Source organism: Caretta caretta, chromosome 10 (genome assembly GCF_965140235.1).
Source record: "Caretta caretta isolate rCarCar2 chromosome 10, rCarCar1.hap1, whole genome shotgun sequence".
In the NCBI taxonomy this organism is placed as follows: Eukaryota; Metazoa; Chordata; order Testudines; family Cheloniidae; genus Caretta; species Caretta caretta.
The window spans coordinates 69777735-69800312 of NC_134215.1; the positions used below are offsets into that span (position 1 = coordinate 69777735).

At 44.2% G+C, this 22578-nt stretch overlaps 1 protein-coding gene across 1 annotated transcript; it reads left to right on the forward strand.

Moving 5' to 3' along the window:
- Nucleotides 1-319: 319 nt before the first annotated feature.
- On the forward strand, nucleotides 320-2213 carry LOC142073495 (uncharacterized). The gene is made up of 2 exons (XM_075133336.1): nucleotides 320-1254; nucleotides 1643-2213. The coding sequence occupies exons 1-2, from the start codon at nucleotides 675-677 to the stop codon at nucleotides 2182-2184; spliced, it is 1122 nt and encodes a 373-aa protein (XP_074989437.1). The 5' UTR covers nucleotides 320-674; the 3' UTR covers nucleotides 2185-2213.
- The last annotated feature ends 20365 nt before the right edge of the window (nucleotides 2214-22578 follow it).

Sequence of the window (22578 nt, forward strand, 5' to 3'; positions counted from 1 at the left end):
TTCTGACAGAGGCTTTCAGGAGGTGGATCTCTAGCCACAAGGACCTGGGCTGAGATGCAACAATTCATTTTGCATGAGACCACCTAACAGATGTCATTCAGTCTAGGCTTTTCTGAACAGGGGCATATTGAACTCCGTACCCAGGAGGTAAAAGGCACTGACACCCAGTCCATCTGGACATTATTTGTTTTTGCTCCAGTGGCCAGCAGCATGATGTGGATTCATAGTCAAATAAACACTAACAATAATGACAGGTTTCAGAGGAACAGCCGTGTTAGTCTGTATTCGCAAAAGGAAAGGAGTACTTGTGGCACCTTAGCCCTGGTCTACACTAGGACTTTAGATCGAATTTAGCAGCGTTAAATCGATTTAAACCTGCACCCGTCCACACAATGAAGCCCTTTATTTCGACTTAAAGGGCTCTTAAAATCGATTTCCTTACTCCACCCCTGACAAGTGGATTAGCGCTTAAATCGACGTTGCCGGCTCGAATTTGGGGTACTGTGGACACAATTCGATGGTATTGGCCTCCGGGAGCTATCCCAGAGTGCTCCATTCTGACCGCTCTGGACAGCGCTCTCAACTCAGATGCACTGGCCAGGTAGACAGGAAAAGAACCGCGAACTTTTGAATCTCATTTCCTGTTTGGCCAGCGTGGCAAGCTGCAGGTGACCATGCAGAGCTCATCAGCAGAGGTGACCATGATGGAGTCCCAGAATCGCAAAAGAGCTCCAGCATGGACTGAACGGGAGGTACGGGATCTGATCGCTGTTTGGGGAGAGGAATCCGTGCTATCAGAACTCCGTTCCAGTTTTCGAAATGCCAAAACCTTTCTGAAAATCTCCCAGGGCATGAAGGACAGAGGCCATAACAGGGACCCGAAGCAGTGCCGCGTGAAACTGAAGGAGCTGAGGCAAGCCTACCAGAAAACCAGAGAGGCGAACGGCCGCTCTGGGTCAGAGCCCCAAACATGCCGCTTCTATGATGAGCTGCATGCCATTTTAGGGGGTTCAGCCACCACTACCCCAGCCGTGTTGTTTGACTCCTTCAATGGAGATGGAGGCAATACAGAAGTAGGTTTTGGGGACGAAGAAGATGATGAGGAGGAGGTTGTAGATAGCTCACAGCAAGCAAGCGGAGAAACCGGTTTTCCCGACAGCCAGGAACTGTTTCTCACCCTAGACCTGGAGCCAGTACCCCCCGAACCCACCCAAGGCTGCCTCCTGGACTCAGCAGGTGGAGAAGGGACCTCTGGTGAGTGTACCTTTTAAAATGCTATACATGGTTTAAAAGCAAGCATGTGAAAGGATTACTTTGCCCTGGCATTTGCGGTTCTGCCTTTGCAAAAGGTTTCTGGGGAGGGCAGCCTTATTTCATCCTTCATGGTAGGACACTTTACCACTCCAGGCCAGCAACACGTACTGGGGAATCACTGTAGAACAAAGCATTGCAGTGTATGTTTGCTGGCATTCAACCAAAATCCGTTCACGCGGTGGGAGGAGGCAAAATGCGACCTTGTAACGAAAGCACATGTGCTATGTATGTAATGTTAACTTTCAAGGTTTACCCTGAAAGAGTGTAGCCACTGTTTTATAAAATGTGTCTTTTTAAATACCGCTGTCCCTTTTTTTTTCTCCACCAGCTGCATGTGTTTCAATGATCACAGGATCTTCTCCTTCCCAGAGGCTAGTGAAGCTTAGAAAGAAAAAAAAACGCACTCGCGATGAAATGTTCTCCGAGCTCATGCTGTCCTCCCACACTGACAGAGCACAGACGAATGCGTGGAGGCAAATAATGTCAGAGTGCAGGAAAGCACAAAATGACCGGGAGGAGAGGTGGAGGGCTGAAGAGAGTAAGTGGCGGGCTGAAGAGAGTAAGTGGCGGGCTGAAGACAGGGCTGAAGCTCAAAGGTGGCGGCAGCGTGATGAGAGGAGGCAGGATTCAATGCTGAGGCTGCTGCAGGACCAAACCAGTATGCTCCAGTGTATGGTTGAGCTGCAGCAAAGGCAGCTGGAGCACAGACTGCCACTGCAGCCCCTCTGTAACCAACCGCCCTCCTCCCCAAGTTCCATAGCCTCCACACCCAGACGCCCAAGAACACGGTGGGGAGGCCTCCGGCCAACCAGCCACTCCCCCACAGAGGATTGCCCAAAAAAAAGAAGGCTGTCATTCAATAAATTTTAAAGTTGTAAACTTTTAAAGTGCTGTGCTTAAAGTGCTGTGTGGCATTTTCCTTCCCTCCTCCACCACCCCTCCTGGGATACCTTGGTAGTCATCCCCCTATTTGTGTGATGAATGAATAACGAATGCATGACTGTGAAGCAGCAATGACTTTATTGGCTCTGCAAGCAATGATTAAAGGGAGGAGGGGAGGGTGGTTAGCTTACAGGGAAGTAGAGTGAACCAAGGGGCGGGGGGGTTCATCAAGGAGAAACAAACAGAACTTTTACACCGTAGCCTGGCCAGTCATGAAACTGTTTTTCAAAGCTTCTCTGATGCGTACCGCGCCCTCCTGTGCTCTTCTAACCGCCCTGGTGTCTGGCTGCGCGTAACCAGCAGCCAGGCGATTTGCCTCAACCTCCCACCCCGCCATAAACGTCTCCCCCTTACTCTCACAGATATTGTGGAGCACACAGCAAGCAGTAATAACAGTGGGAATATTGGTTTCGCTGAGGTCTAAGCGAGTCAATAAACTGCGCCAGCGCGCCTTTAAACGTCCAAATGCACATTCTACCACCATTCTGCACTTGCTCAGCCTGTAGTTGAACAGCTCCTGACCACTGTCCAGGCTGCCTGTGTACGGCTTCATGAGCCATGGCATTAAGGGGTAGGCTGGGTCCCCAAGGATACATATAGGCATTTCAACATCCCCAACAGTTATTTTCTGGTCTGGGAATAAAGTCCCTTCCTGCAGCTTTTGAAACAGACCAGAGTTCCTGAAGATGCGAGCATCATGCACCTTTCCCGGCCATCCCACGTTGATGTTGGTGAAACGTCCCTTGTGATCCACCAGAGCTTGCAGCACTATTGAAAAGTACCCCTTGCGGTTTATGTACTCGGCGGCTTGGTGCTCCGGTGCCAAGATAGGGATATGGGTTCCGTCTATAGCCCCACCACAGTTAGGGAATCCCATTGCAGCAAAGCCATCCACTATGACCTGCACATTTCCCAGGGTCACTACCCTTGATATCAGCAGATCTTTGATTGCGTGGGCTACTTGCATCACAGCAGCCCCCACAGTAGATTTGCCCACTCCAAATTGATTCCCAACTGACCGGTAGCTGTCTGGCGTTGCAAGCTTCCACAGGGCTATCGCCACTCGCTTCTCAACTGTGAGGGCTGCTCTCATCTTGGTATTCATGCGCTTCAGGACAGGGGAAAGCAAGTCACAAAGTTCCATGAAAGTGCCCTTACGCATGCGAAAGTTTCGTAGCCACTGGGAATCGTCCCAGACCTGCAACACTATGCGGTCCCACCAGTCTGTGCTTGTTTCCCGAGCCCAGAATCGGCGTTCCACAGCATGAACCTGCCCCATTAGCACCATGATGCATGCATTGTCAGGGCCCATGCTTTCAGAGAAATCTGTGTCCATGTCCTGATCACTCACGGGACCGCGCTGACGTCGCCTCCTCGCCCGGTATCGCGTTGCCATGTTCTGGTGCTGCATATACTGCTGAATAATGCGTGTGGTGGTTAATGTGCTCCTAATTGCCAAAGTGAGCTGAGCGGGCTCCATGCTTGCCGTGGTATGGCGTCCGCACAGAAAAAAGGCGCGGAACGATTGTCTGCCGTTGCTCTGACGGAGGGAGGGGCGACTGACGACATGTACCCAAAACTACCCGCAACAATGGTTTTGCACCATCAGGCATTGGGATCTCAACCCAGAATTCCAATGGGCAGCGGAGACTGCGGGAACTGTGGGATAGCTACCCACAGTGCAACGCTCCGGAAGTCGACGCTTGCCTCGGTACTGTGGAAGCACTCCGCCGAGTTAATGCACTTAATGCACTTAGAGCATTTACTGTGGGGACACACACACTCGAATTTATAAAACCAATTTCTAAAAAACCGACTTGTATAAATTCGACCTTATTCCGTAGTGTAGACATACCCTTAGAGACTAACCAATTTATTTGAGCATGAGCTTTCGTGAGCTACAGCTGATGAAGTGAGCTGTAGCTCACGAAAGCTCATGCTCAAATAAATTGGTTAGTCTCTAAGGTGCCACAAGTATTCCTCCACTAACAATAATGTCCCACAAGAGCTACAGTAGTTTTTCTGTCAAATCTGAATTGAAATAGAACATAAACCAACTGCAAAGAGTAATTTTTCCCTTCACCATTCTCTAAACTAAATAAACCAGGAAGTAGAACCACTTAGTGTAACAACAACAGTATGAATGCTTTGAAGATGCCTTAATCTCCTTTAATTATATTTCTCATCTAATTACATTTCTTCCATTGCTTGAGAAGCTAACATCTATTGATTTACATCCACTTTGACAAGAAGAGGTGTTATAGGAAGAGCAGAAGGCTCGTCAGGTGACTGTCAGCTAATATGGCCGCACAGTAAGGAAGCAAACAATTAAAAGGGAACACTTGCTGCTCAACTTATCATTATCTAGGAAGTGTAATGTCCTCTGAGGCTCTGACTTGGTGTTCGGGTCCAGGCTCAGTATGTACAAGCCACACCAAGTCTCCCTGTGCTATTGGGCAATGCATTCCAATGGAGCTAATTTTAAAGTTTTCAGAAAATTGACCGTAAAGCCTGCAAACATGTTTTCTATTTAGTGGAATGTACAATGTCTTATTTATCATGAGTCAGTTGATGACTCACTCACGCAGCAAATTCATAAAAGCCTGAGTTTGTATTTGTTGTTCACATTCAGAGGCATTATACATCAAAAAGTCAACACTTCCCAGCTAATTCAATTCTAATGCAGTCATCTATCACACTAGTTCAGTTGTTGCCTCTCAGTTTTTGAAGAATGATGCAAGTTGGTATGTACACGGTGGATACTCCACTTTAATTACAAGCCCTCTCAGTGATACAAAACTATTCTGTGCTGGCTCACTGCAAACCCTGCTGCAGGCATTCTGCTCGCTATGCTTTTGTATAATACCCTCCAGGATTGTTTTTCAAGGTGGCAGTGTGTGCAACCACTGAGACTCCGTCCTACACTATATACTGAAGCTATGCTGCATCTATTCAGCTTGGAAGCTGTTGTAGCTGCCTGCAGTGTTATAAAAGGCCTGATGACTTGAACGTATTTGTTAAACTATGATCACGGGAAGATATAGTCCAGCCCCATGTTTAATGGGTGTAATTCCTCCTGCTGCTACTTCGGAAATCATTCTGCATGAAGCCCTTTGAACCCTACATTTCAGGAATGTTTTTTGAGGTTCCCCTATGTTCTGCAACATTATAAGCAAAGGGGCCCTTATATAGCACCATTCATATGAGAATTTCAAAGCACTTTACAAAAGTACACAATTCTTACCACAGTGCTAATTCTTGGGAAACTGAGGCGCAAGAAAGCGGATGGCCCTTGTTCTGCACCATGGATGTTAGTAATTGTTACTCAGTTGGGTTGTTTTGTTGAAGATTTACAGGGCTGCGACTTAAGGGATTTGCTCAAGGTCACACAGCAAATTAGTGGCAGAGCCAAGAATAGACTCCATATCTCCTGATTCAGCATGTCCTTATTCTAACCACTAGACCACACTGCCTCCCTGTGGGTTACCACAACAGTCCGGGAAGTCATTTTTTTTTGTTTTTGTTTTTTTAGTCTAAAGTGGTTCTAAAGCTTTCAGCACAGCAAATTATCACTGAGTGCTAAAAATCTCCTTCTTTGTCAGACAATGTATTTAATCATCTTCTCTTCCCTGAACAGCTTTTTCTTGGGACAATTGCGTCATGTTCTGGGGTATTTTTCCATTATTGGAACAGAGTTGATTCAGTGACACGTGATAAATGCAGGATTTTGTATTTCCATTTTCATTGCAATTTGTGGTAAAATTAGATGCATAACTCCTGAGATATGTGCATTTAATTTCTTGAACATCATGAGCTGGGTAGCATCTTCTGATCTGCTGGCAATGAATGAGCCAACCTTATAAGCACAAACTTTGGGGTATATTGTCATTTCAGAGAGTGGGGTGATAGTAACATAAGTCTCATTAATCTTATTTTAAATCTTGCATGAGAACTCTGCTGCATATCTAAATGAAATTACATAGTCCTAAATGTGCATAGGAAATGTAGTCCTCTAGTCTGGACATTAACAATTAATTTCTGTATAGCTTCCTACTGTTTGTATCATCTTTCGGGTTGATATTACCATTTCTATCATTAAGTTTATTTTTATTTGCACCAGCTGAGCCATTTCCTTTAATACAGACCATAACTGATCTTTATAAATCTTATCCCAAGAATAAATCAAGGGTAACATTTATATTTTTGCCAGTCAATGAATCTGCATCCGATGTTTCTAACTGTATGGTGTTTTATGCAGATCATGATCTTTCCCAGTGCATTTCTATGCAAAATCATACTGTGTTTCAGAAAACACAACTAATTTTCAGTTGAAACCCTCCAGATTTCCTGTGTATGAAAGCAGATTTTATTTGTGCACTTAACAAACACTTGGAAAAGGAATATATCCATTAAAACACCTACTCTGGGCATCAAAATGCGCATTATTCTATGTAAAGAAAGGAGAAAATGGGCAGGATATTTGTTCCAAAACTTTAGCCCTTTGATCTTACTCTCTGATACATACGATACATGATGGTCTTCTTGGTTAATGATTAAATATGCTAAATGTGTAGTGTCTGATGCCTCAAGATATGCAGCAATGTTGCCATGTGTCAGCAGACAGTAGGGAATCCAAAAGGTCCAAAGTGTCTGGAGTTTCCTTCTAGATCTAATTGTAGAATGAGGGAATGCAGTGAGCAAAGTGGAAATTGCAATGCCATATATTGCTCTCAATTCACATGGGCAGTGCCCATTGACAAGAACAGAAGTCACCGAGCAAACAAAATACACACACACAAAAAAATCTTTTATTCTGGTATCACCAAACTGAGCAAAGCAAGAAAATAACAAATATCACTGATGCTAACGCAGCTAACACTGGAGCCCAAAATACACTGGTTGAGATTTTCCAAAGTGCCCATTATTGGCCTAATTCTATTGTCATTGACGTGGGCAAAACTCCCATTGACTTCAAAGCACGGACAGCCCTTCTGAAAATCCCACCCTAGAATGCCTGGCTCATAGTCAGAGCACTAAAAGTTTCCGTTCTCATGGAATACATTGGAACCTGATTAAAGGACCTGCTGCTTCTTCCACAAAGCCAAGAGAAGACTTGCTATTGATCTAAGCGGGGGCCAAGATCTGACCCATAGGGAAATTGGACATAGAGACGTTCATTTGAGAATGAAGCTGAAAGCAAGTATAACAAATCCAGGTCCTCATTATTTCCCCAATACACTGCAAAATGAAAAGCTCAATGTGGTTGTGCTGTGGGGGAAAAAATGACTTTGTTATAATGGGAATCCATGGTATAGAAAACAAGGGTGTGTAATGTAAGTGAGATACCACTTGGGGATTACTGGCTCTTTCTTCTCTTCCCCTTGCATGATATAAAGGTTCTATTAAAGAGAAAAATTATGTCAGCACCTTAAAGGAAAAAATAATGTGAATTCAGAATAAATATAGATCTGTCTAAAATGATCATTAGAATGATATATTTACAGTTTTAAAAAAGGACCAATACACACTGTACTGTTCCTTTGCAAAGGATTTGTGGGAGCAAGGGTTCGTTTTCTATTGTTCTCTCTGTTTCACTTGGAACGAAAAATAATCAATTTTTATTCAACAAAATGATTTTAGGAGTTCTGTTATCAGAACCTGTTACTGGATTTGGGCCATCTGTCTCCTTTGGCCTCCAGTATGTTTTCTTATAAGATGCTCTACCAACTCCAGCCAAGCCTGGGAAGAGAGCTAGCACGAAGCTGGTATATATACTACCACTTTTCCCATTGTGATTAAACCTGTCATTAACAGACTCGCTCAGTCCACTTTGAGAGAGAAGAGCTTTCTGTCTGTCTGTGTGTGTGTGTGTGTCTCTCTTTCTCTTATATATACACACACACACACACACACACATTTTCTCATAAACTATTCAGCTGACAGTAGTAAACAGAACTCCCAGCTGCCAGCTCAAGTCCAGAGCACTTGTATACACACACAAGTCACAAATCATTCTTATATGATGGCTGAGCCTGTCAAAGCTCAATTTGTCACATATGTGCAATTGTTCCTCTCGCTCCTTTAAGACACACCCTCGACAAACAGACCAAAAGTGAGCATATCTAAACCGCACAAAAAAAGTCAAGGCTATCAGTGCCGTTTTCTCCAGATAGTCTTTGGCCCTTCTGGAAGAGGTCATCCCTGCATTCAAATGAAGCCAAGATGCTTTGCTGCTTCTGTAGCCACAGCCAGATATCTAAACTACTAGTTGCAGGATAACATTTTCAAAAACACCTAAGTCCCATTTTCAGGTGACTTAGGCACTTGCAAGTCCCATGCAACTTTGGCTGCTAAGTCCCTCAGGTACTTTTGAAAACATTACCCATTGCATGCTGATGGCTGGTTACATCAAGACCCATACAACTTGTTGCCTGATAAATAATTGTCTCCCTGAAACAGCCAGTAATGGCATTTTGCTCTTTTACTACAACTCACTAGAATAGCTCTAGCTGCCTTCTCTACCTCACACAGATGTAGCCCCTATGCTGAAAGTAAGACTGTCTCAGTAGCTTGTGGTGTCCATAATAAGATCTCTTTACCAACTGATTGAGGGAAACCACCAGAGATGATTACCTCTGGAGGGATTGCTCACATTTTATTAACATAAACAAGTTAATTGTCTGCAAAGCTCTTATTGCTAATGGAGTTTCATGCACACATAGTGCTTTACACTTTATAAGAGACATGGGCCCAGATCCTCAGCTGGGGTTCAAGTTGCATGTTTACAGCCTAAATCAAATGTAACAGATAGAAACACAGAACAGGCATGGGGACAGGGATGGCTGTGAGGAGCACGCTATCCATGTTTGGTAGGCTTCACAAAGGGCGTGGATTTGAAGGAGGAAAGGGAGGGCACTTGGTGCAGAAGAATTAGAGGATGTTTGAAGCCTAACAGGACAGCACAAGAGAGGGCAAGAATTAGTGTGGGGAAAGGAGTAACCCTTACAAAAGAGGATGACACAGAGCATGGAGTAGGAAGACATGAGAACAGAGAGGTAAGCAGATATAAAACTACAAGGATTTGCCACATTACCTTTCAGTGGACACCGCAGATTCAAAGGCAGTGAAGGGGTTAATAAAACCTTGAAATGAACGAAGTCTGGGTGGTTCTTACAAAGGTTCTCTCTCTTGGGTAAACATTTCACAAGGATGAAGAAACAGCTGTTAAACTGAGAGAAAAGATACAATATGGAAGCAATATTAAAGAATTCAGCTGGGTTTGCAATATGTTGTTGGAACAATTTTGTTCACAATCAAAGCAGTAAGGCACACTCAAAAATCACTGAAAATCAATTGTGGATTATATTGGTGACTATCACATGGGACAGAAGGAGTATTTTTAATGAGGCAGTGCATTAATTTAAACATCCTTTTTTACAACCTGGTATAAATGTAACGAAAGAGGTTTAAGGCATGTGAAGCAAGCAATGCCAAGCAAACTGTAGAGCTAGCTTTCTGGTTCGCTCTTCCACTTGAGGCCATTTGCAAATTCACACCCGGATCTGGATTAGTATTTCAAACATCTCTGAAAATCTGAGGATGTTCAGGTCTAGTTTCCATTTGGACTCGTAAATACAGTACAGTGAACTAGAAATCTGACACTACTACATATTGTGTGCCCTGCAAGGTGCAGTCATGTCATCAGTACTGAAGAACAGTGGTTTGGAACTTCAGCTATTCAGATAAAATAACAACCAGTGCTGAACTTTGACCAATATTTGAACCAAATCCCCAATTTTTTATGAGGTTTGAGGAAAAAATGAGCTGAAATTGTATAGGTTTTTCTTTGCTAACTTCTTTTTGGACATGCAAATATTGCAATGCCATAAGAAAGACTGTTCCCATTCTATTAGACCCTAAAATGCCTGTGACTACTTTAACTCTCTTGAAAGTCTGTTCTTCTGAGATTCCCAGATCACTGAGGTTTTGGATAAATTCAGGTAAACCGCAACCAGATAACTTAACTTAAATAGTAGATGCTTAGTGAAAATTGAGAAACTTCCAAACCTAAATCCCTTATGACTGTTTGTGGAAAAATATCTTATTACTGACAAAACATGGCTTGATTAGATGGAGATCTCCATAGATTTTAAGGCCAGAAGGGATCATTATATAATCTAATCTGACCTCAGGTATAACACAGGCCATAGAATTTCATCCACTTACTCCACTATTGAGCCTAGTAACTTGTATATCTTTCAGAAAGTTATCCAATCTTGGCTTCAGGATATGAAGAATCCACCACCGTATGAAGGCCCATTTCTAGGCATATTCAGATATATTTTGTGTGCATGGCTTAATTAGCTGCTATTTTATTTCAATAGATTATAAACGTATTGGTTCGTTCGTACAGTACCATGGATTGGAGACATTATGCTTATGTGAATTTTACTCTTAGCATTGGTGTTTTGTTTTATGCTTCCACTGATTATTCAGAATGTTTGTGATATCAAGGCTTGCTCCTCACAAAAATTAAGGCATATCCTCAGTGATTTCCATCAAAGGAAATGCCATTTGAAGTTAATGCAAAAGTTACTAAGTGACTCAGGGTAGTAGGTAAATGGTAACATGTGTAGTATTTCTAAGTAACTCTTTCTTTGAAGGACTATTGCAATGTTAAAATAATATAGATTTGGTAGGGGTCAGTATGATTTAAAGAATATGGTCCAAATTGAGAGGTGAGTAGCTTACACTCTCTTGCTTATCACCTCTGAATGTGGCTTATAATGGAGCCTAAATTGGTATAAATTACATACTATGGGGACTGGAAGAAGGTGCAAGTTACATGATGGCAAGCTGGTGAGAGTCTAAGAGAGTCTGAGTGTAATTTACATGATGACAAGGCCAGAAAAATGTATGAATTACACCATCTTAAACTTCAATTTTCCCCTATAATCCCCCCAGCAAAGGGGGCATGATGGGAAAAAAAGGGTCCATGGCCCGACCACTGCTACAATCTGGTGATCCCATTCCTCGGACACCAGAACAGCCCTCATGGGACTCAGGCAACTGAGCATAAGTCAGAATGGCCCTGAGTCTTCTTTAAATTGCACCAGGGGCCAAACCAACCCTTCAGTATATGTCTACACTGAAGCTGAAAGCGAGCCTTCCACTCCGGGTGGACAGACTCATGCTAACAGGGCTCAAGCTAGCATGCTAAAAATAGCTGTGTGGACACTGAGGCTCCAGCAAAGACTCAGTCTCGCCACCCAAACTCAAGCCTAGAGGATTGAGTGGGCTTGTGCTCGGGTGGCTAGCGCAAATCTGTCTATCTGAGCTGGGAGGCTTACTCTCGGGTGCAGTGTGGACATACTGCTAGTGGCCTCAGGATAAGGGAGCTGCAAAGACAGTGGCTTAACAAGAAAATTTGACCCCAGGCTCCTTTCTGAGTTTGGCCTCGTAGAGCATCTGTGTCTTACGTAGCAACTGTTCAGTCCCAGGCCCTTGGTCAGATGTTAACAACACTAAGAGCCTTCACAGCAGGAAAAATTGAATTTGGATTTTAAAAAATTGCAAATTACCTCATTATTTTCCCAGCTAGTCATTTTCACCTCATTTTATCCTGTTAACTGAATGTATTCCATGCTGAAAGGAGTAGAACGTCAAAGACATTGATCTTGGCTCTGGCTTGGTTTTTACAGGTTTTGGATCTACTCCATCTTGGCGCCATGTTACTGGTTTTTATTAAAGTCAGAGTACCTGCTCTGCTTACGTGACTTTATTTTTTCCTTCCTTTTTCAGTGAAGCCCTCTTGGCCAGTGCCAGAACGAGAGCCTTGGAGATGAAAATCCCCAGGGAAGCCATAATGGGTAAGTGGCAGGTCAAGCTTCCCATATACTGCCATCCTTCCCCATATGCTCCAAGCGTGACATGGAGGGACCTCCCTCATAGCAAGATGGGAGGCCACTTTCCTTGCACACGTCTATTCGATATACGCTTGTATACTGCGCTCATCGCTGTAGGATCTGAGTGCCTTCCAGTTGTGTATTACACAATGTGACTACACATCTGTCTCGTGTTGGTTGTTCTGTCATCCTCTCCCCAGAGGGAGAAGCATGTGGAATGGATTGTCTTGTTTGGTAAGGGTTTTTTTAAAATGTATTTATATAAATATACCTGTTGTTGTGTGTTTATATTAAAAAAGACACGGTCAAAGAAATTCACCTTGCACTTGGAACAGAAAGTGGCGAGGTTTGTAATAGTCGTTACTTTCTGGGGGAGTTCATTCCTCTGTCACGGACCATCCTCAGGGAAGGTTCTGCCTCCTGCACAGATGAGCTTTACTCTTGTTGTGCCTTCACTGCTCAGCATCTCTGCTGAGATGCTCAGAAAGGATGCTGCTGCCAGTTGAGATGGTTTCTGTGGAGTGCAAGGATGCTGCTGCCAGTTGAGATGGTTTCTGTGGAGTGCAAGGATGCTGCTGCCAGTTGAGATGGTTTTTGTGGAGTGCAAGGATGCTGCTGCCAGTTGAGATGGTTTCTGTGGAGTGCAAGGATGCTGCTGCCAGTTGAGATGGTTTTTGTGGAGTACCCTTATCTCAGGGCCGAACCTGTGGACGCAGCAGGTAAACAAACCGGCCCGGCCTGCCAGGGGCTTTCCCTGAACAAGCGGCACCCCTAGTTTGGGAACCACTTGTTTAAAGGCTCCAGGATGGGGGTGAAGACCCTGCAGAGGGCCAACCATTTGTTGAACTTTGTTATCCTGGGAAGGGGACCAACCTTGAATGAGTAACATGGCTGGAGACCTGGGGTGAGAAGAACTAATAAGGTAAAGAGTCTCCAGGGAGAAAGCCCTGAGAGCACTGCTTCATACCAGGGCAGGGATGGACTTGAAGCTAGGCCAGAAGGGGCTGAGAACTGAGCCCAGAGACAGGGCTGCAGCTATGAACCAGGGTACAGTGATAGGCCCTATTGGACTTTTGTCACCTCAGATGGGGTTCCTTCATGCGTTTATACCATGTGTGACTTAGCTGGAGGGCTGAGCCAATGAAGACCTGCCTAATGAGGGCAACCGCTGACAGGGGGCACCATGAAAAGAGAGAGAGGTGAGTTCAGGTTTGTGTGCACCCAAAAGAGGTCACAAGTGGTGACCAAAATTGGACACAATACTCCAGCTGAGGCCTAAGCAGCACTGAGTAGAGTGGTACTATCATAGAATATCAGGGTTGGAAGGGACCTCAGGAGGTCATCTAGTCCAACCCCCTGCTCAAAGCAGGACCAATCCCCAATTTTTGCCCTGGATCCCTAAATGGCCCCTTCAAGGATTGAACTCACAATCCTGGGTTTAGCAGGCCAAAGTTCAAACCACTGAAATATCCCTCCCCGTCCACCTTAACTGACTTGCATGCTATGCCTCTGTTAATGCAACCAAAACTGTATTTGCTTTTTGTTTGTTTGTTTGTTTGTTTGCAACAGCATTGCATTGTTGACTCATGCTGAGGCTGTGATTCACCAGAACTCCTAGATCCTTCTCAGCAGTGCTGCTGCCAAGCCAGTTATCCCCCAGTCTGTATTTGTACATTTGGTTTTTCTTCCCTAAGTGTAGCACCTGACATTGGTCTTTGTTGAATTTCTGTAGCCCAGTTGGGTCTATAGCCCAATTCTCCAATTTATCAAAAAATTTAGCTCTATTCTCCAAAGTGTTTGCAGCCCCCATCCCAACGTTGTGTCATCTGAAAATGTGATCAATATGTTCTCTATTCCTACACCCAGGTCATTAATACAGATGTTAAATAACACTGGACCCAGAACAGATTCCATTCATAATTATTCTTTCTTTGTGGTTGTTTAACCAATTATGTATCCACTTAATGGTAATACTACTGATCCTGCATTTCTCCAGCTTACTTATGAGAATGTCACGTGGAACTGTGTCAAAAGCCTGGCTAAAGTCCAGGTATACTATGTCCACCGTATTCCCCTTACCCACCAAACTAGTTACCTTGTCAAAGAAGGAAATCAAGCTGGTTTGTCATGATTTGTTCCTAGTAAATCCATGCTGGCTGCTAGTGATCAGCCCTTCATCCTCCAGGTATTTGCAAATTGAATGTTTTATACATTGCTGTGGTAACTACCCAGGTATCGAGGTCAGGCTAACTGGTCTATAGTTTCCCCGGCTCCTCCTTTCCCCCCTGTTTAAAGTTGGGCATAGTGTTAGCTCTTCTCCAGTCTTCTGGGACCTCTCCTGTCATCCAGGAGTTTGCAAATATTATTGCCAGTGATGCTGAGATTTCTTCAGGTAATTCCATTAGTACCCTGGGGTGAATAGCATCCAGCCCTGCTGATTTGAATACAGATGGTGAAACTGAGGCACAGGGAGGTTACTTTAAATGACTTGATCAAGGTTATACAGTGAGTCAGTGGCAGTCAGGAATAAAACCCAAGTCTTCTGACTTCTAGCCCCAAGCTCAATCCATTTAACAGCAGCTACCTGCACCCTCCTTCCTTCCTGGCTGAGGCACTGTATGCTCCTCAGAGCAGAGTTCTCATTTTCTACAGGTTTGTACAGCACTTACCACAATGAGTCCCTATTGCAATATAAATGCCAAATAATAATGAAATCATCATCACATTTGCTCCATTAGCAGAACCGGTTTTCATCTGCCTGTGATGATGTGTTGCTGTAATGCCACTTACTGGTAAAAGTGTATTGGAGGCAATCAAAGAAAGATGGCTGAGTCCCAAAAATGTCTAGGCTCATGTTACACTTCCCCCTCATGAATAGTTCAGCTATAAAAATGGCAACCTAGGTGCAGTTGTATATTAAATAGCATGGCATGTATCACTATTTTTAAAAGCATAGAGAAATCTAGGGCTTGGTGCGTGAAAGAATTTAAGGGTGTGAGATGCCCAGCTCTCTTTAGGAAAATCCCTGTGTAAAAAGCTTCCTGTTAAATACTCTTTCGTACAACTCCTTTTCTGCATTTAAAAGTTTCTGGTCCTTTTATTTCTCTCCTTTCCCTTCTCCCCTCCCCCCCCCCCCGAAGGCTCCATTTACTGCTTCCTGTATATTGTCTCTAGAAATGAGTACAAATAAATTTTTCTTCCACAATGATAAATTATACGAGGCACATTAATTATGAGGCTCACATTCATTTACTCAGTGTTATAAACAAGAAATATTCTCTATTTTTGAAAGTTAGCTTCTTGGATGAATGAAGGCTGAGGTGCCAAATGAAAGAGAGGGGAAAAAATTACCTCCAAATATAAAACAGAGCAGAATATTGAGCCAATATGCAATATTGCCAAAATCACTTGGAAGACTTTCACATCTGAAACAAGTGTGGAATGAAACAATAGTAAGTGCTAAATCAATGGGCTGAACAGTTAAGAACAAAATTAAAGGTGAACTGAAATGCTGTCTCAAGAAACTTACTTGAGATCCCAAAGCATTAAACGTTATTAATAGATGAAAAGACTTTAAACAGTTCTAATAAATGCATTTGAGTTACCACTCCTCTCTGAAAGCATTAAAAGAAAAACAAATGGTGCTATTTGGATGACTTACTGATGCACACTGTTCTTAATAGGCCAAATCCTGTTCCCTGAGCACAGCCAAGTAAAAAGGAGATGAGATTGGGACAAGAGAAAGGACAGAATCCTTCCTCCAGACCATAGAGCACTAATGGAGCAATGTCTTAGCTGCTACTGCAGTCTCAGAGCTGGACTAGCTTCTATGGCCGCTGATTCCCCCAGCACAGGGATTTGGCCAGCAGAACTTCATTATTGTGGATTCCCTACACACACTCATGCTTCCTCCATGCTAATGCAGATGGAGGTGTTTATTTCTGAACTTCACCAAATAAAGTCATCCCAAAATGCTGGGGGTGCGGGAGAGGGGGAACAGCTTTATGGCAGTTAGGATATTTTCTCAATAGGTTTCTAACACAACTGCATTAGATAGGAGCAGAGAATTCACATCTCAGTGTTTCAGAGTAACAGCTGTGTTAGTCTGTATTCACAAAAAGAAAAAGAGTACTTGTGGCACTTTAGAGACTAACCAATTTATTTGCGCATAAGTGGACTCAGTGGACTCTCTGCGCACACCTCCCATAATTAATCATAAAAGTCTGACGCTTCTACCAAAATCTGTCGACAAGTTAACTTCTTGAAGCCCACTTGGTGGACTATTCGGGAGGAGAGTTTAGTCTCTGCAGCCTCTCCTGGGCTGAGACTGCTAAGGCAAGTGTTCTGATGATAGTGGGTTTTGTGATCTGGACACGAGTACAAAAGAGACTGACCTGAAACACCAATTCATTTTACCTGGACCACAAAACAAGCATCGGATCACAACAATTTCCAATTACTGGGCCAAACCCAAAGCAGTATCTTTGTGGTTTCAGAGGAACAGCCGTGTTAGTCTGTATTCGCAAAAAGAAAAGGAGTACTTGTGGCACCTTAGAGACTAACCAATTTATTTGAGCATGAGCTTTCGTGAGCTACAGCTCACTTCATCAGATGTATACCGTGGAAACTGCAGCAAGCTCATGCTCAAATAAATTGGTTAGTCTCTAAGGTGCCACAAGTACTCCTTATCTTTGTGGTGAAAGACTCCCTATTGCAGGCCCTGAGCCATCCATTCTCATTTGCTACAAAGAAATGCATTTTAGAGGTGAATTCTCTTTTCATCGGTTGGAACTACAGCAAGGATAGATCAGCCGCGCCTTTCTTTCCCACAGCGATCTGGCATCTCGCGTCACTCTGCTTAGAGACCAGGAATCTCCAGGTGAGCTCTCTCCTGGACTTTCTGCACGGCAGCTGTTATTATTGAATGCACAGTAGGAGCCTGATTTGCCTCTACCTTTGCACCTGTGTAAAGTGGGTGTAAAATGCTACCACTAACTTGAGCAGAGAATTCTGATCTGGCAGTATTCTACATCCACTTCACACAGGTATGAATGACAACTCAGGGTAGAAGGCATTAGAGAATCAGCCCTCTGGATGCCAGTCTTTAAATACAGGTGTCTGAGTCTAATCAAGCGTTGGTGGAAATCAGGAGGTAAGTCCAGTGAAGTAAATCAGGAGCAAAGGAGATCAGAATCAGGCCCAGAACCTCATCTTATGGACAATCACCCCTTCCTTCCACTGGGAGCAAAGGGTGAGTATATGCACCAATTAGAAATGTGAAGCTGGACTTGTGTGAGGGCCTGATCCAGCTCACACTGAAGTCTTTCCATTGGCTAGCTCTGGCCCCTTAAAGCACTCCAGAACTCTAGGCCTTAAGTAAAACATGCCAGAGGGAATTAACAGATATGGAGACTAATAGAGCAGAAAACAACTATAACAGTCAGGAAGAACAGGTAAAATTAAGGGAACTTGGCCTGTGTAACAATCTAATAGAGATACTGGGGGATTGGTTTTTTTAAAGCAGATTTGTTATCTGGGCAGAAGCCTCACCGCATGTAATGTGCAGACACCATGCAATTAAAAAAAAAAAAAGCAGCTTTAAACAGACCAGCAAGGCTATTGTTCAAAGTCTAAACCTTAATTAGGCTTTTTCTGCACAAAGTGTCATAGATAGCAAATAAAGATGTCTCCTCAGACTCCTCTCAAGTGCTTTGCTGCATATCCCTGTAGCAGAAAATGTGACAGTAACCGTGATTTATGAAGGCAAGCGTTATCTGCAAACCACACAAGATGAACACGTGATTAAGTGAATAAAAATCATTGTGTGGAGGTGGTCTTAATCAATTAGTTTCCGTTCCTTGAATGACAGCCAATATAAAATACATTCTTCAGGCTATTTCCAACTGACCCAAAGGCCTTAGGTTGCCAATAATTTCCTGTACTGAGCAGAAAGCATAACCACCTACAAAAGAGAGAATGTAAGTGAATTATTAAGTCTTCAGAATTCCTTGTTTGCAGTCCAAATCAGTCATTATTTTGTAGTTAATCTTCTGCCCATTTGTGGCAATGGGAGAGGCAGATGTTTAATTAGTTTTAGCAAAAAAAATCCATTAAAAATTGTCTTGCTTCTACTGAACTGGATTTATAATCTTTGTAGGCAGAGACAATTGGAAAAAAACAGAGAAAAATATTCTACAGGGAATCCAAGGAAATCTTTCCTGCACTCTGAGACCTTTGGGACCTGCAGAATCTGATAGAAAACACCTGCATTTTCCAGCTGTCACAGGCACTTACTCCATTTACAAAGGAGAAAAGAAATCCTAATTAATCACGGGTCCATTTTTAATTTGCAGGGTTAGTGATGTTTGAAAACCACAGATGACTTGCCAGTGTGTTGTATAGCAGGAAAAAGGATACAAATGTCTCCAAGCAGATAAAAATAGAAGGGAAAGCACAGAAATCAGTGGAGTTACTCCAGGCTTATGCTAACATAGCTGAGAGCGGAGTTTGGCTCTGAACCTTTTCTTTCAACAGGAGATTTTACTTAGGGCCTGATTCTGCAGTCCTTGCTTACACAATCCTCATTCACGTGAATAGTCCCACTGCGTCTACTTGTGTAAATTCCCGTTGTGAGTAAGGTGTACAGAACTGGGCCTTTAATGCAGCATTGCAGTAGCGTCCCAGCCCAAAGCAGTCCTAAAGTCAGCAGATCCAACCAGTGGAGGATTTTCCCCACATAAGCAATTCTTGAGGCAGAGAGCTATCATACCAATTTGTATGCCATCACCCCTGCGACCCACCACAAGGGGCAAGTCTGGAGAAAACTGGATATAGTCCAGGCATCCCTATGCTCTGCTAATTCCCAGATGCCAGAATTCCTCAAAGCTATTGCCAACTACTATTTCGACACTAGAGAATCCCTGAAGTAACTCTAACTTATGCCAAAGACTGGCACTGAATAGCTGTGGATGGGGGCTTAAAGTGAGCTTTGGCTACCTCCTTTTGCTCTGTGCACAGCTTAGCTGACCCAAGAGAATCTGGGCCTAAATAATTAAATCCCAACTCCAAAAAGTTTTGAATGTATTTGACCTATACAAAGCATTCTCTCCTTCTCATTTTTTATAGGTAATAGAGCACAGCTGGCATATATTTGTACATGGTTAAAGCTGGTGACAAACCTTTTGGGATTAGGGAATCTCTACCTACTAGAACTCTAGGGTGGGATCCATAACAGTGCTTGGGCACCTAAGCCCCCGTTTTAGTTGCCTTAAATCCCAGTTTTGACTCCACTACAAGCTGCCAAACGCCCACCAAATTCCAAAGGCACCTACCCTCACGCTGGGCTTAAGTTTTTCAGGATAAGAGTTTCCTAGGCCTCTGGGCATCCACGCTGCTGCCTCACTCTATAGCAAGGGGGTATGAGCAATTAAGGGGTAACAAGCAATTAATTGTCTTGTTGCTTGTTAAGTAACAAGTAATTAATTGTTTACTGATGCATTCAACTGTCCTGGTGATCGTCACCAAATATACATTTCTAAATCAGGAAATATCGTTTGGAAAGCTGCCTAATTGCCGTTTGCCCTGGGCACTGCTAGAGCGCAGCTGCATGCAAGTCCCCAGCTCCCACAGAAGCAGTGGTAAAAATCTTGAACATACAGCCTACAAGAAGAAAAGGGAAAACAGCATTTAGGCAAGCTGTTCTCGCAGCCCACCTGCTCTTGACTCGGGGCTCAGTATTCTCGCGCTCTCTCATACACACGAACACCTGCTGCTATCTTGCATTATTTTTTAATGAAAACACCTTTTTTCAGTGGAAAATTGGCTGTCCCTCTGGGTTCTGGTCTATTTTCTCCTTTTCTTTTATTCCCTGGCTCATTCTATGTGCCCTTGTACTAGGGCCCAATCCAAAACCCATTGAAGTCAAAGGAAAGATTTCCACTGAGTTCAACAGGCTTAGGATCAGGCCACTAGTGACCAAGCCAAACTAGTCATGGCCAGCTTTAGGTCTGTTTCGCACTTTTGCCACAGCTAACCACAGGGGAGGACTCCTGCTAACCTGTTTCTCAGTGCACAAAGAACATCCATATAATTCCACTCCGAATTACTGTAACAAGGTGGACTGCCCCTTTGGCTCAGGCCTCCGGGCCCTTAATCAGCCCTGTTCAATTAGCCCCACCCTACTAGGCTGCCAGGCATAAAAGGACAAAGCCCATTAGGTGAATGGTGGTTGGGGAGGAGGATAGACAGGTTGTGCCCAACTAGCCTAAGAAATTGAGAGGCTGGGGAGCCAAAGCTGGGCCAGGAGGAGGCTGGTGAGGCCAGACTTGGGGAGTTTTTTAAAGACTGAGCCTAAGGGACTCAAGAGGAAGGAAGCCCAGCAGCAGCAAAGAGCTGGCTGGAGCGAGGAGCTGGAGGAGAGCACAAGGCAGCTGGAGGCCTGTGAGAGACTCCAGAGAGAAAGACTTAGGTGTGGCTACTCAGGAAATAGCAGGGAGCCAAACCCAAAAGAGCCCAGGAGGGGCTGAAGGAAGAGGCTTACAGGAGCCTGACAAGGGTGAAAGCTGTGCCCAGAGACTGGGCAGAAGAGTGCTTGATCCAGAGGAAAGAAGACAGACCCCTTGGCAAGGAGGTGATGGGCCCTGTTTGAGAGTGTGGCGAAAGACTGTGTGTTATTTGGACACACGGGATTCCCTGGCAGGAGTGGACTTTTATTAAGGACTTAGCTGCAGGGCTGAGTCGCTGCGGGGCCGAGTCACTGCAGCAAGTCACCTCTGTGGCGGGACGCACAAGAGTTAGTTAAATACACAACACGTATATAGGACACACATGCTGCCACTGCAGCCCAAGAAATTTCATGGGAGTGATAATGAATGTATGGCAAAAGTGCTGTGTCAGCAGTCTTGGGGCGGCTGGACTCCTGCTGCTGTGCCCTCCTTAATTCAAAGTAAAGCTTGGAACTTTAGTGGACAAAATAGTAACTAGAAAACTGTGTTGTATTTATATATTCATAGGGTGAAATCCTAGCCCCATTGAGGGCGTGAGGGAGGCCCTGGTGCACATTTACTTGGATTGTGCCAGGTTGCAGCCCCTATTCCGGCTCCTCACAAATATTTTGTTATGTTTCTGGCTGCACTTTTCCCCTCACCTCCTTATCTATGCACTTACTATCCATGGCCCCACAAAGCCATGGGCCCTCCTAGTCAACCTCCTCCTGGCCCTGGCTAAAATGGCTATCTATAAAACCAGGGAGAGGAGGTTGGCCGATAGAGACTCCTGTGACTGTGGGGCCTATTTCCGATCCTCCGTCCATTCACGCTTCCGGGCAGAATTCTCCTGGGCGGCGTCCACTGACTCCCTTGACAACTTCAAGGAACAGTGGGTGCTGTCCGGGGTTCTCTGCTCGGTGTCCCCGTCAGGTTCCCTTTGATTGATCCTTTGACCGCCCTCCTGTTCCTATTATTTTATTAGTTGTCCTCCTAAATCACTTGGTTTCCAGGTCCTGTGGATCCCCCCCTTAGGCTGGGGGGGATCCTTTAGTGGTGGGTGGGCTTCCGCCCACTTCCTGGATCAAAAAAAAAAAGATAAGGCCAGAAGGGACCATCGATGCTGATCATTTAGTCTGACATTCTACGTACCCTGGCCATGTAACTTCACTCAACAATTCTTCCATCAAGCCCAATACACTCCAGCTTAGCCAAAGGTTCTTTTAGAAAAAGAGCCAGCCTTGATTTAAAGACTTCAGCCACCACATCCCACGTACTTAGTTACCCCTACTGTTCAAAATTTGCATCTTATTTCTAGTTTGAATTTGTCAAGCTGCAGCATCCAGCTACTGGATCTTGTTATGCCTTTGTCTGCTAAAGAGCTTTCTACTATCAATCTCCTCTCTAGGCAGATACTTACAGACCATGGTCAAATTGCCTTTTCACCTCCTCTTTGATAAACTAGATAGATTGATCTTCTTAAGTCTCTCACATGTTGGCATGTATTCCAGTCCTCATATCATTCTTTTAGCATTTTCTGAACACTGACCAATTTTCAACATCCTTTTTGGAGTACGGACAGCAAAACTGGACACAATGTTCTGGTAGTAGCCTCACCAGTGCTTTATCCAAAGGCATTACCACCTTCCTATTCCTGATTACCTAACTAGTACACCTGTCAGCTGAGGAATTTAAAAGATTTGACTAATGCAGGCATCCATTAGTTCAGTTTAAAAACCCCTGAATGAGGTACAAAAGTGGGTAGGTAATATCTTTTTACTGGACCAATATCTGTTGGTGAAAGAGACAGGCTTTAGAGCAGGGATTGGCAACCTTTGGCACGCGGCCCACCAGGGAAAGCCACTGGCGGGCCGGGCCGGTTCATTTACCTGCAGTGTCCGCAGGTTCGGCCGATCGCAGCTCCCACTAGCCAC

Excerpts from the sequence above, each read along its gene's own strand:
- LOC142073495 (XM_075133336.1), top strand. The coding sequence starts at position 675 with ATGCAGAGCTCATCAGCAGAGGTGACCATGATGGAGTCCCAGAATCGC. Across the intron at positions 1,255-1,642 it reads AGGTGGAGAAGGGACCTCTG|CTGCATGTGTTTCAATGATC; the intron begins GTGAGTGTACCT and ends TTTCTCCACCAG.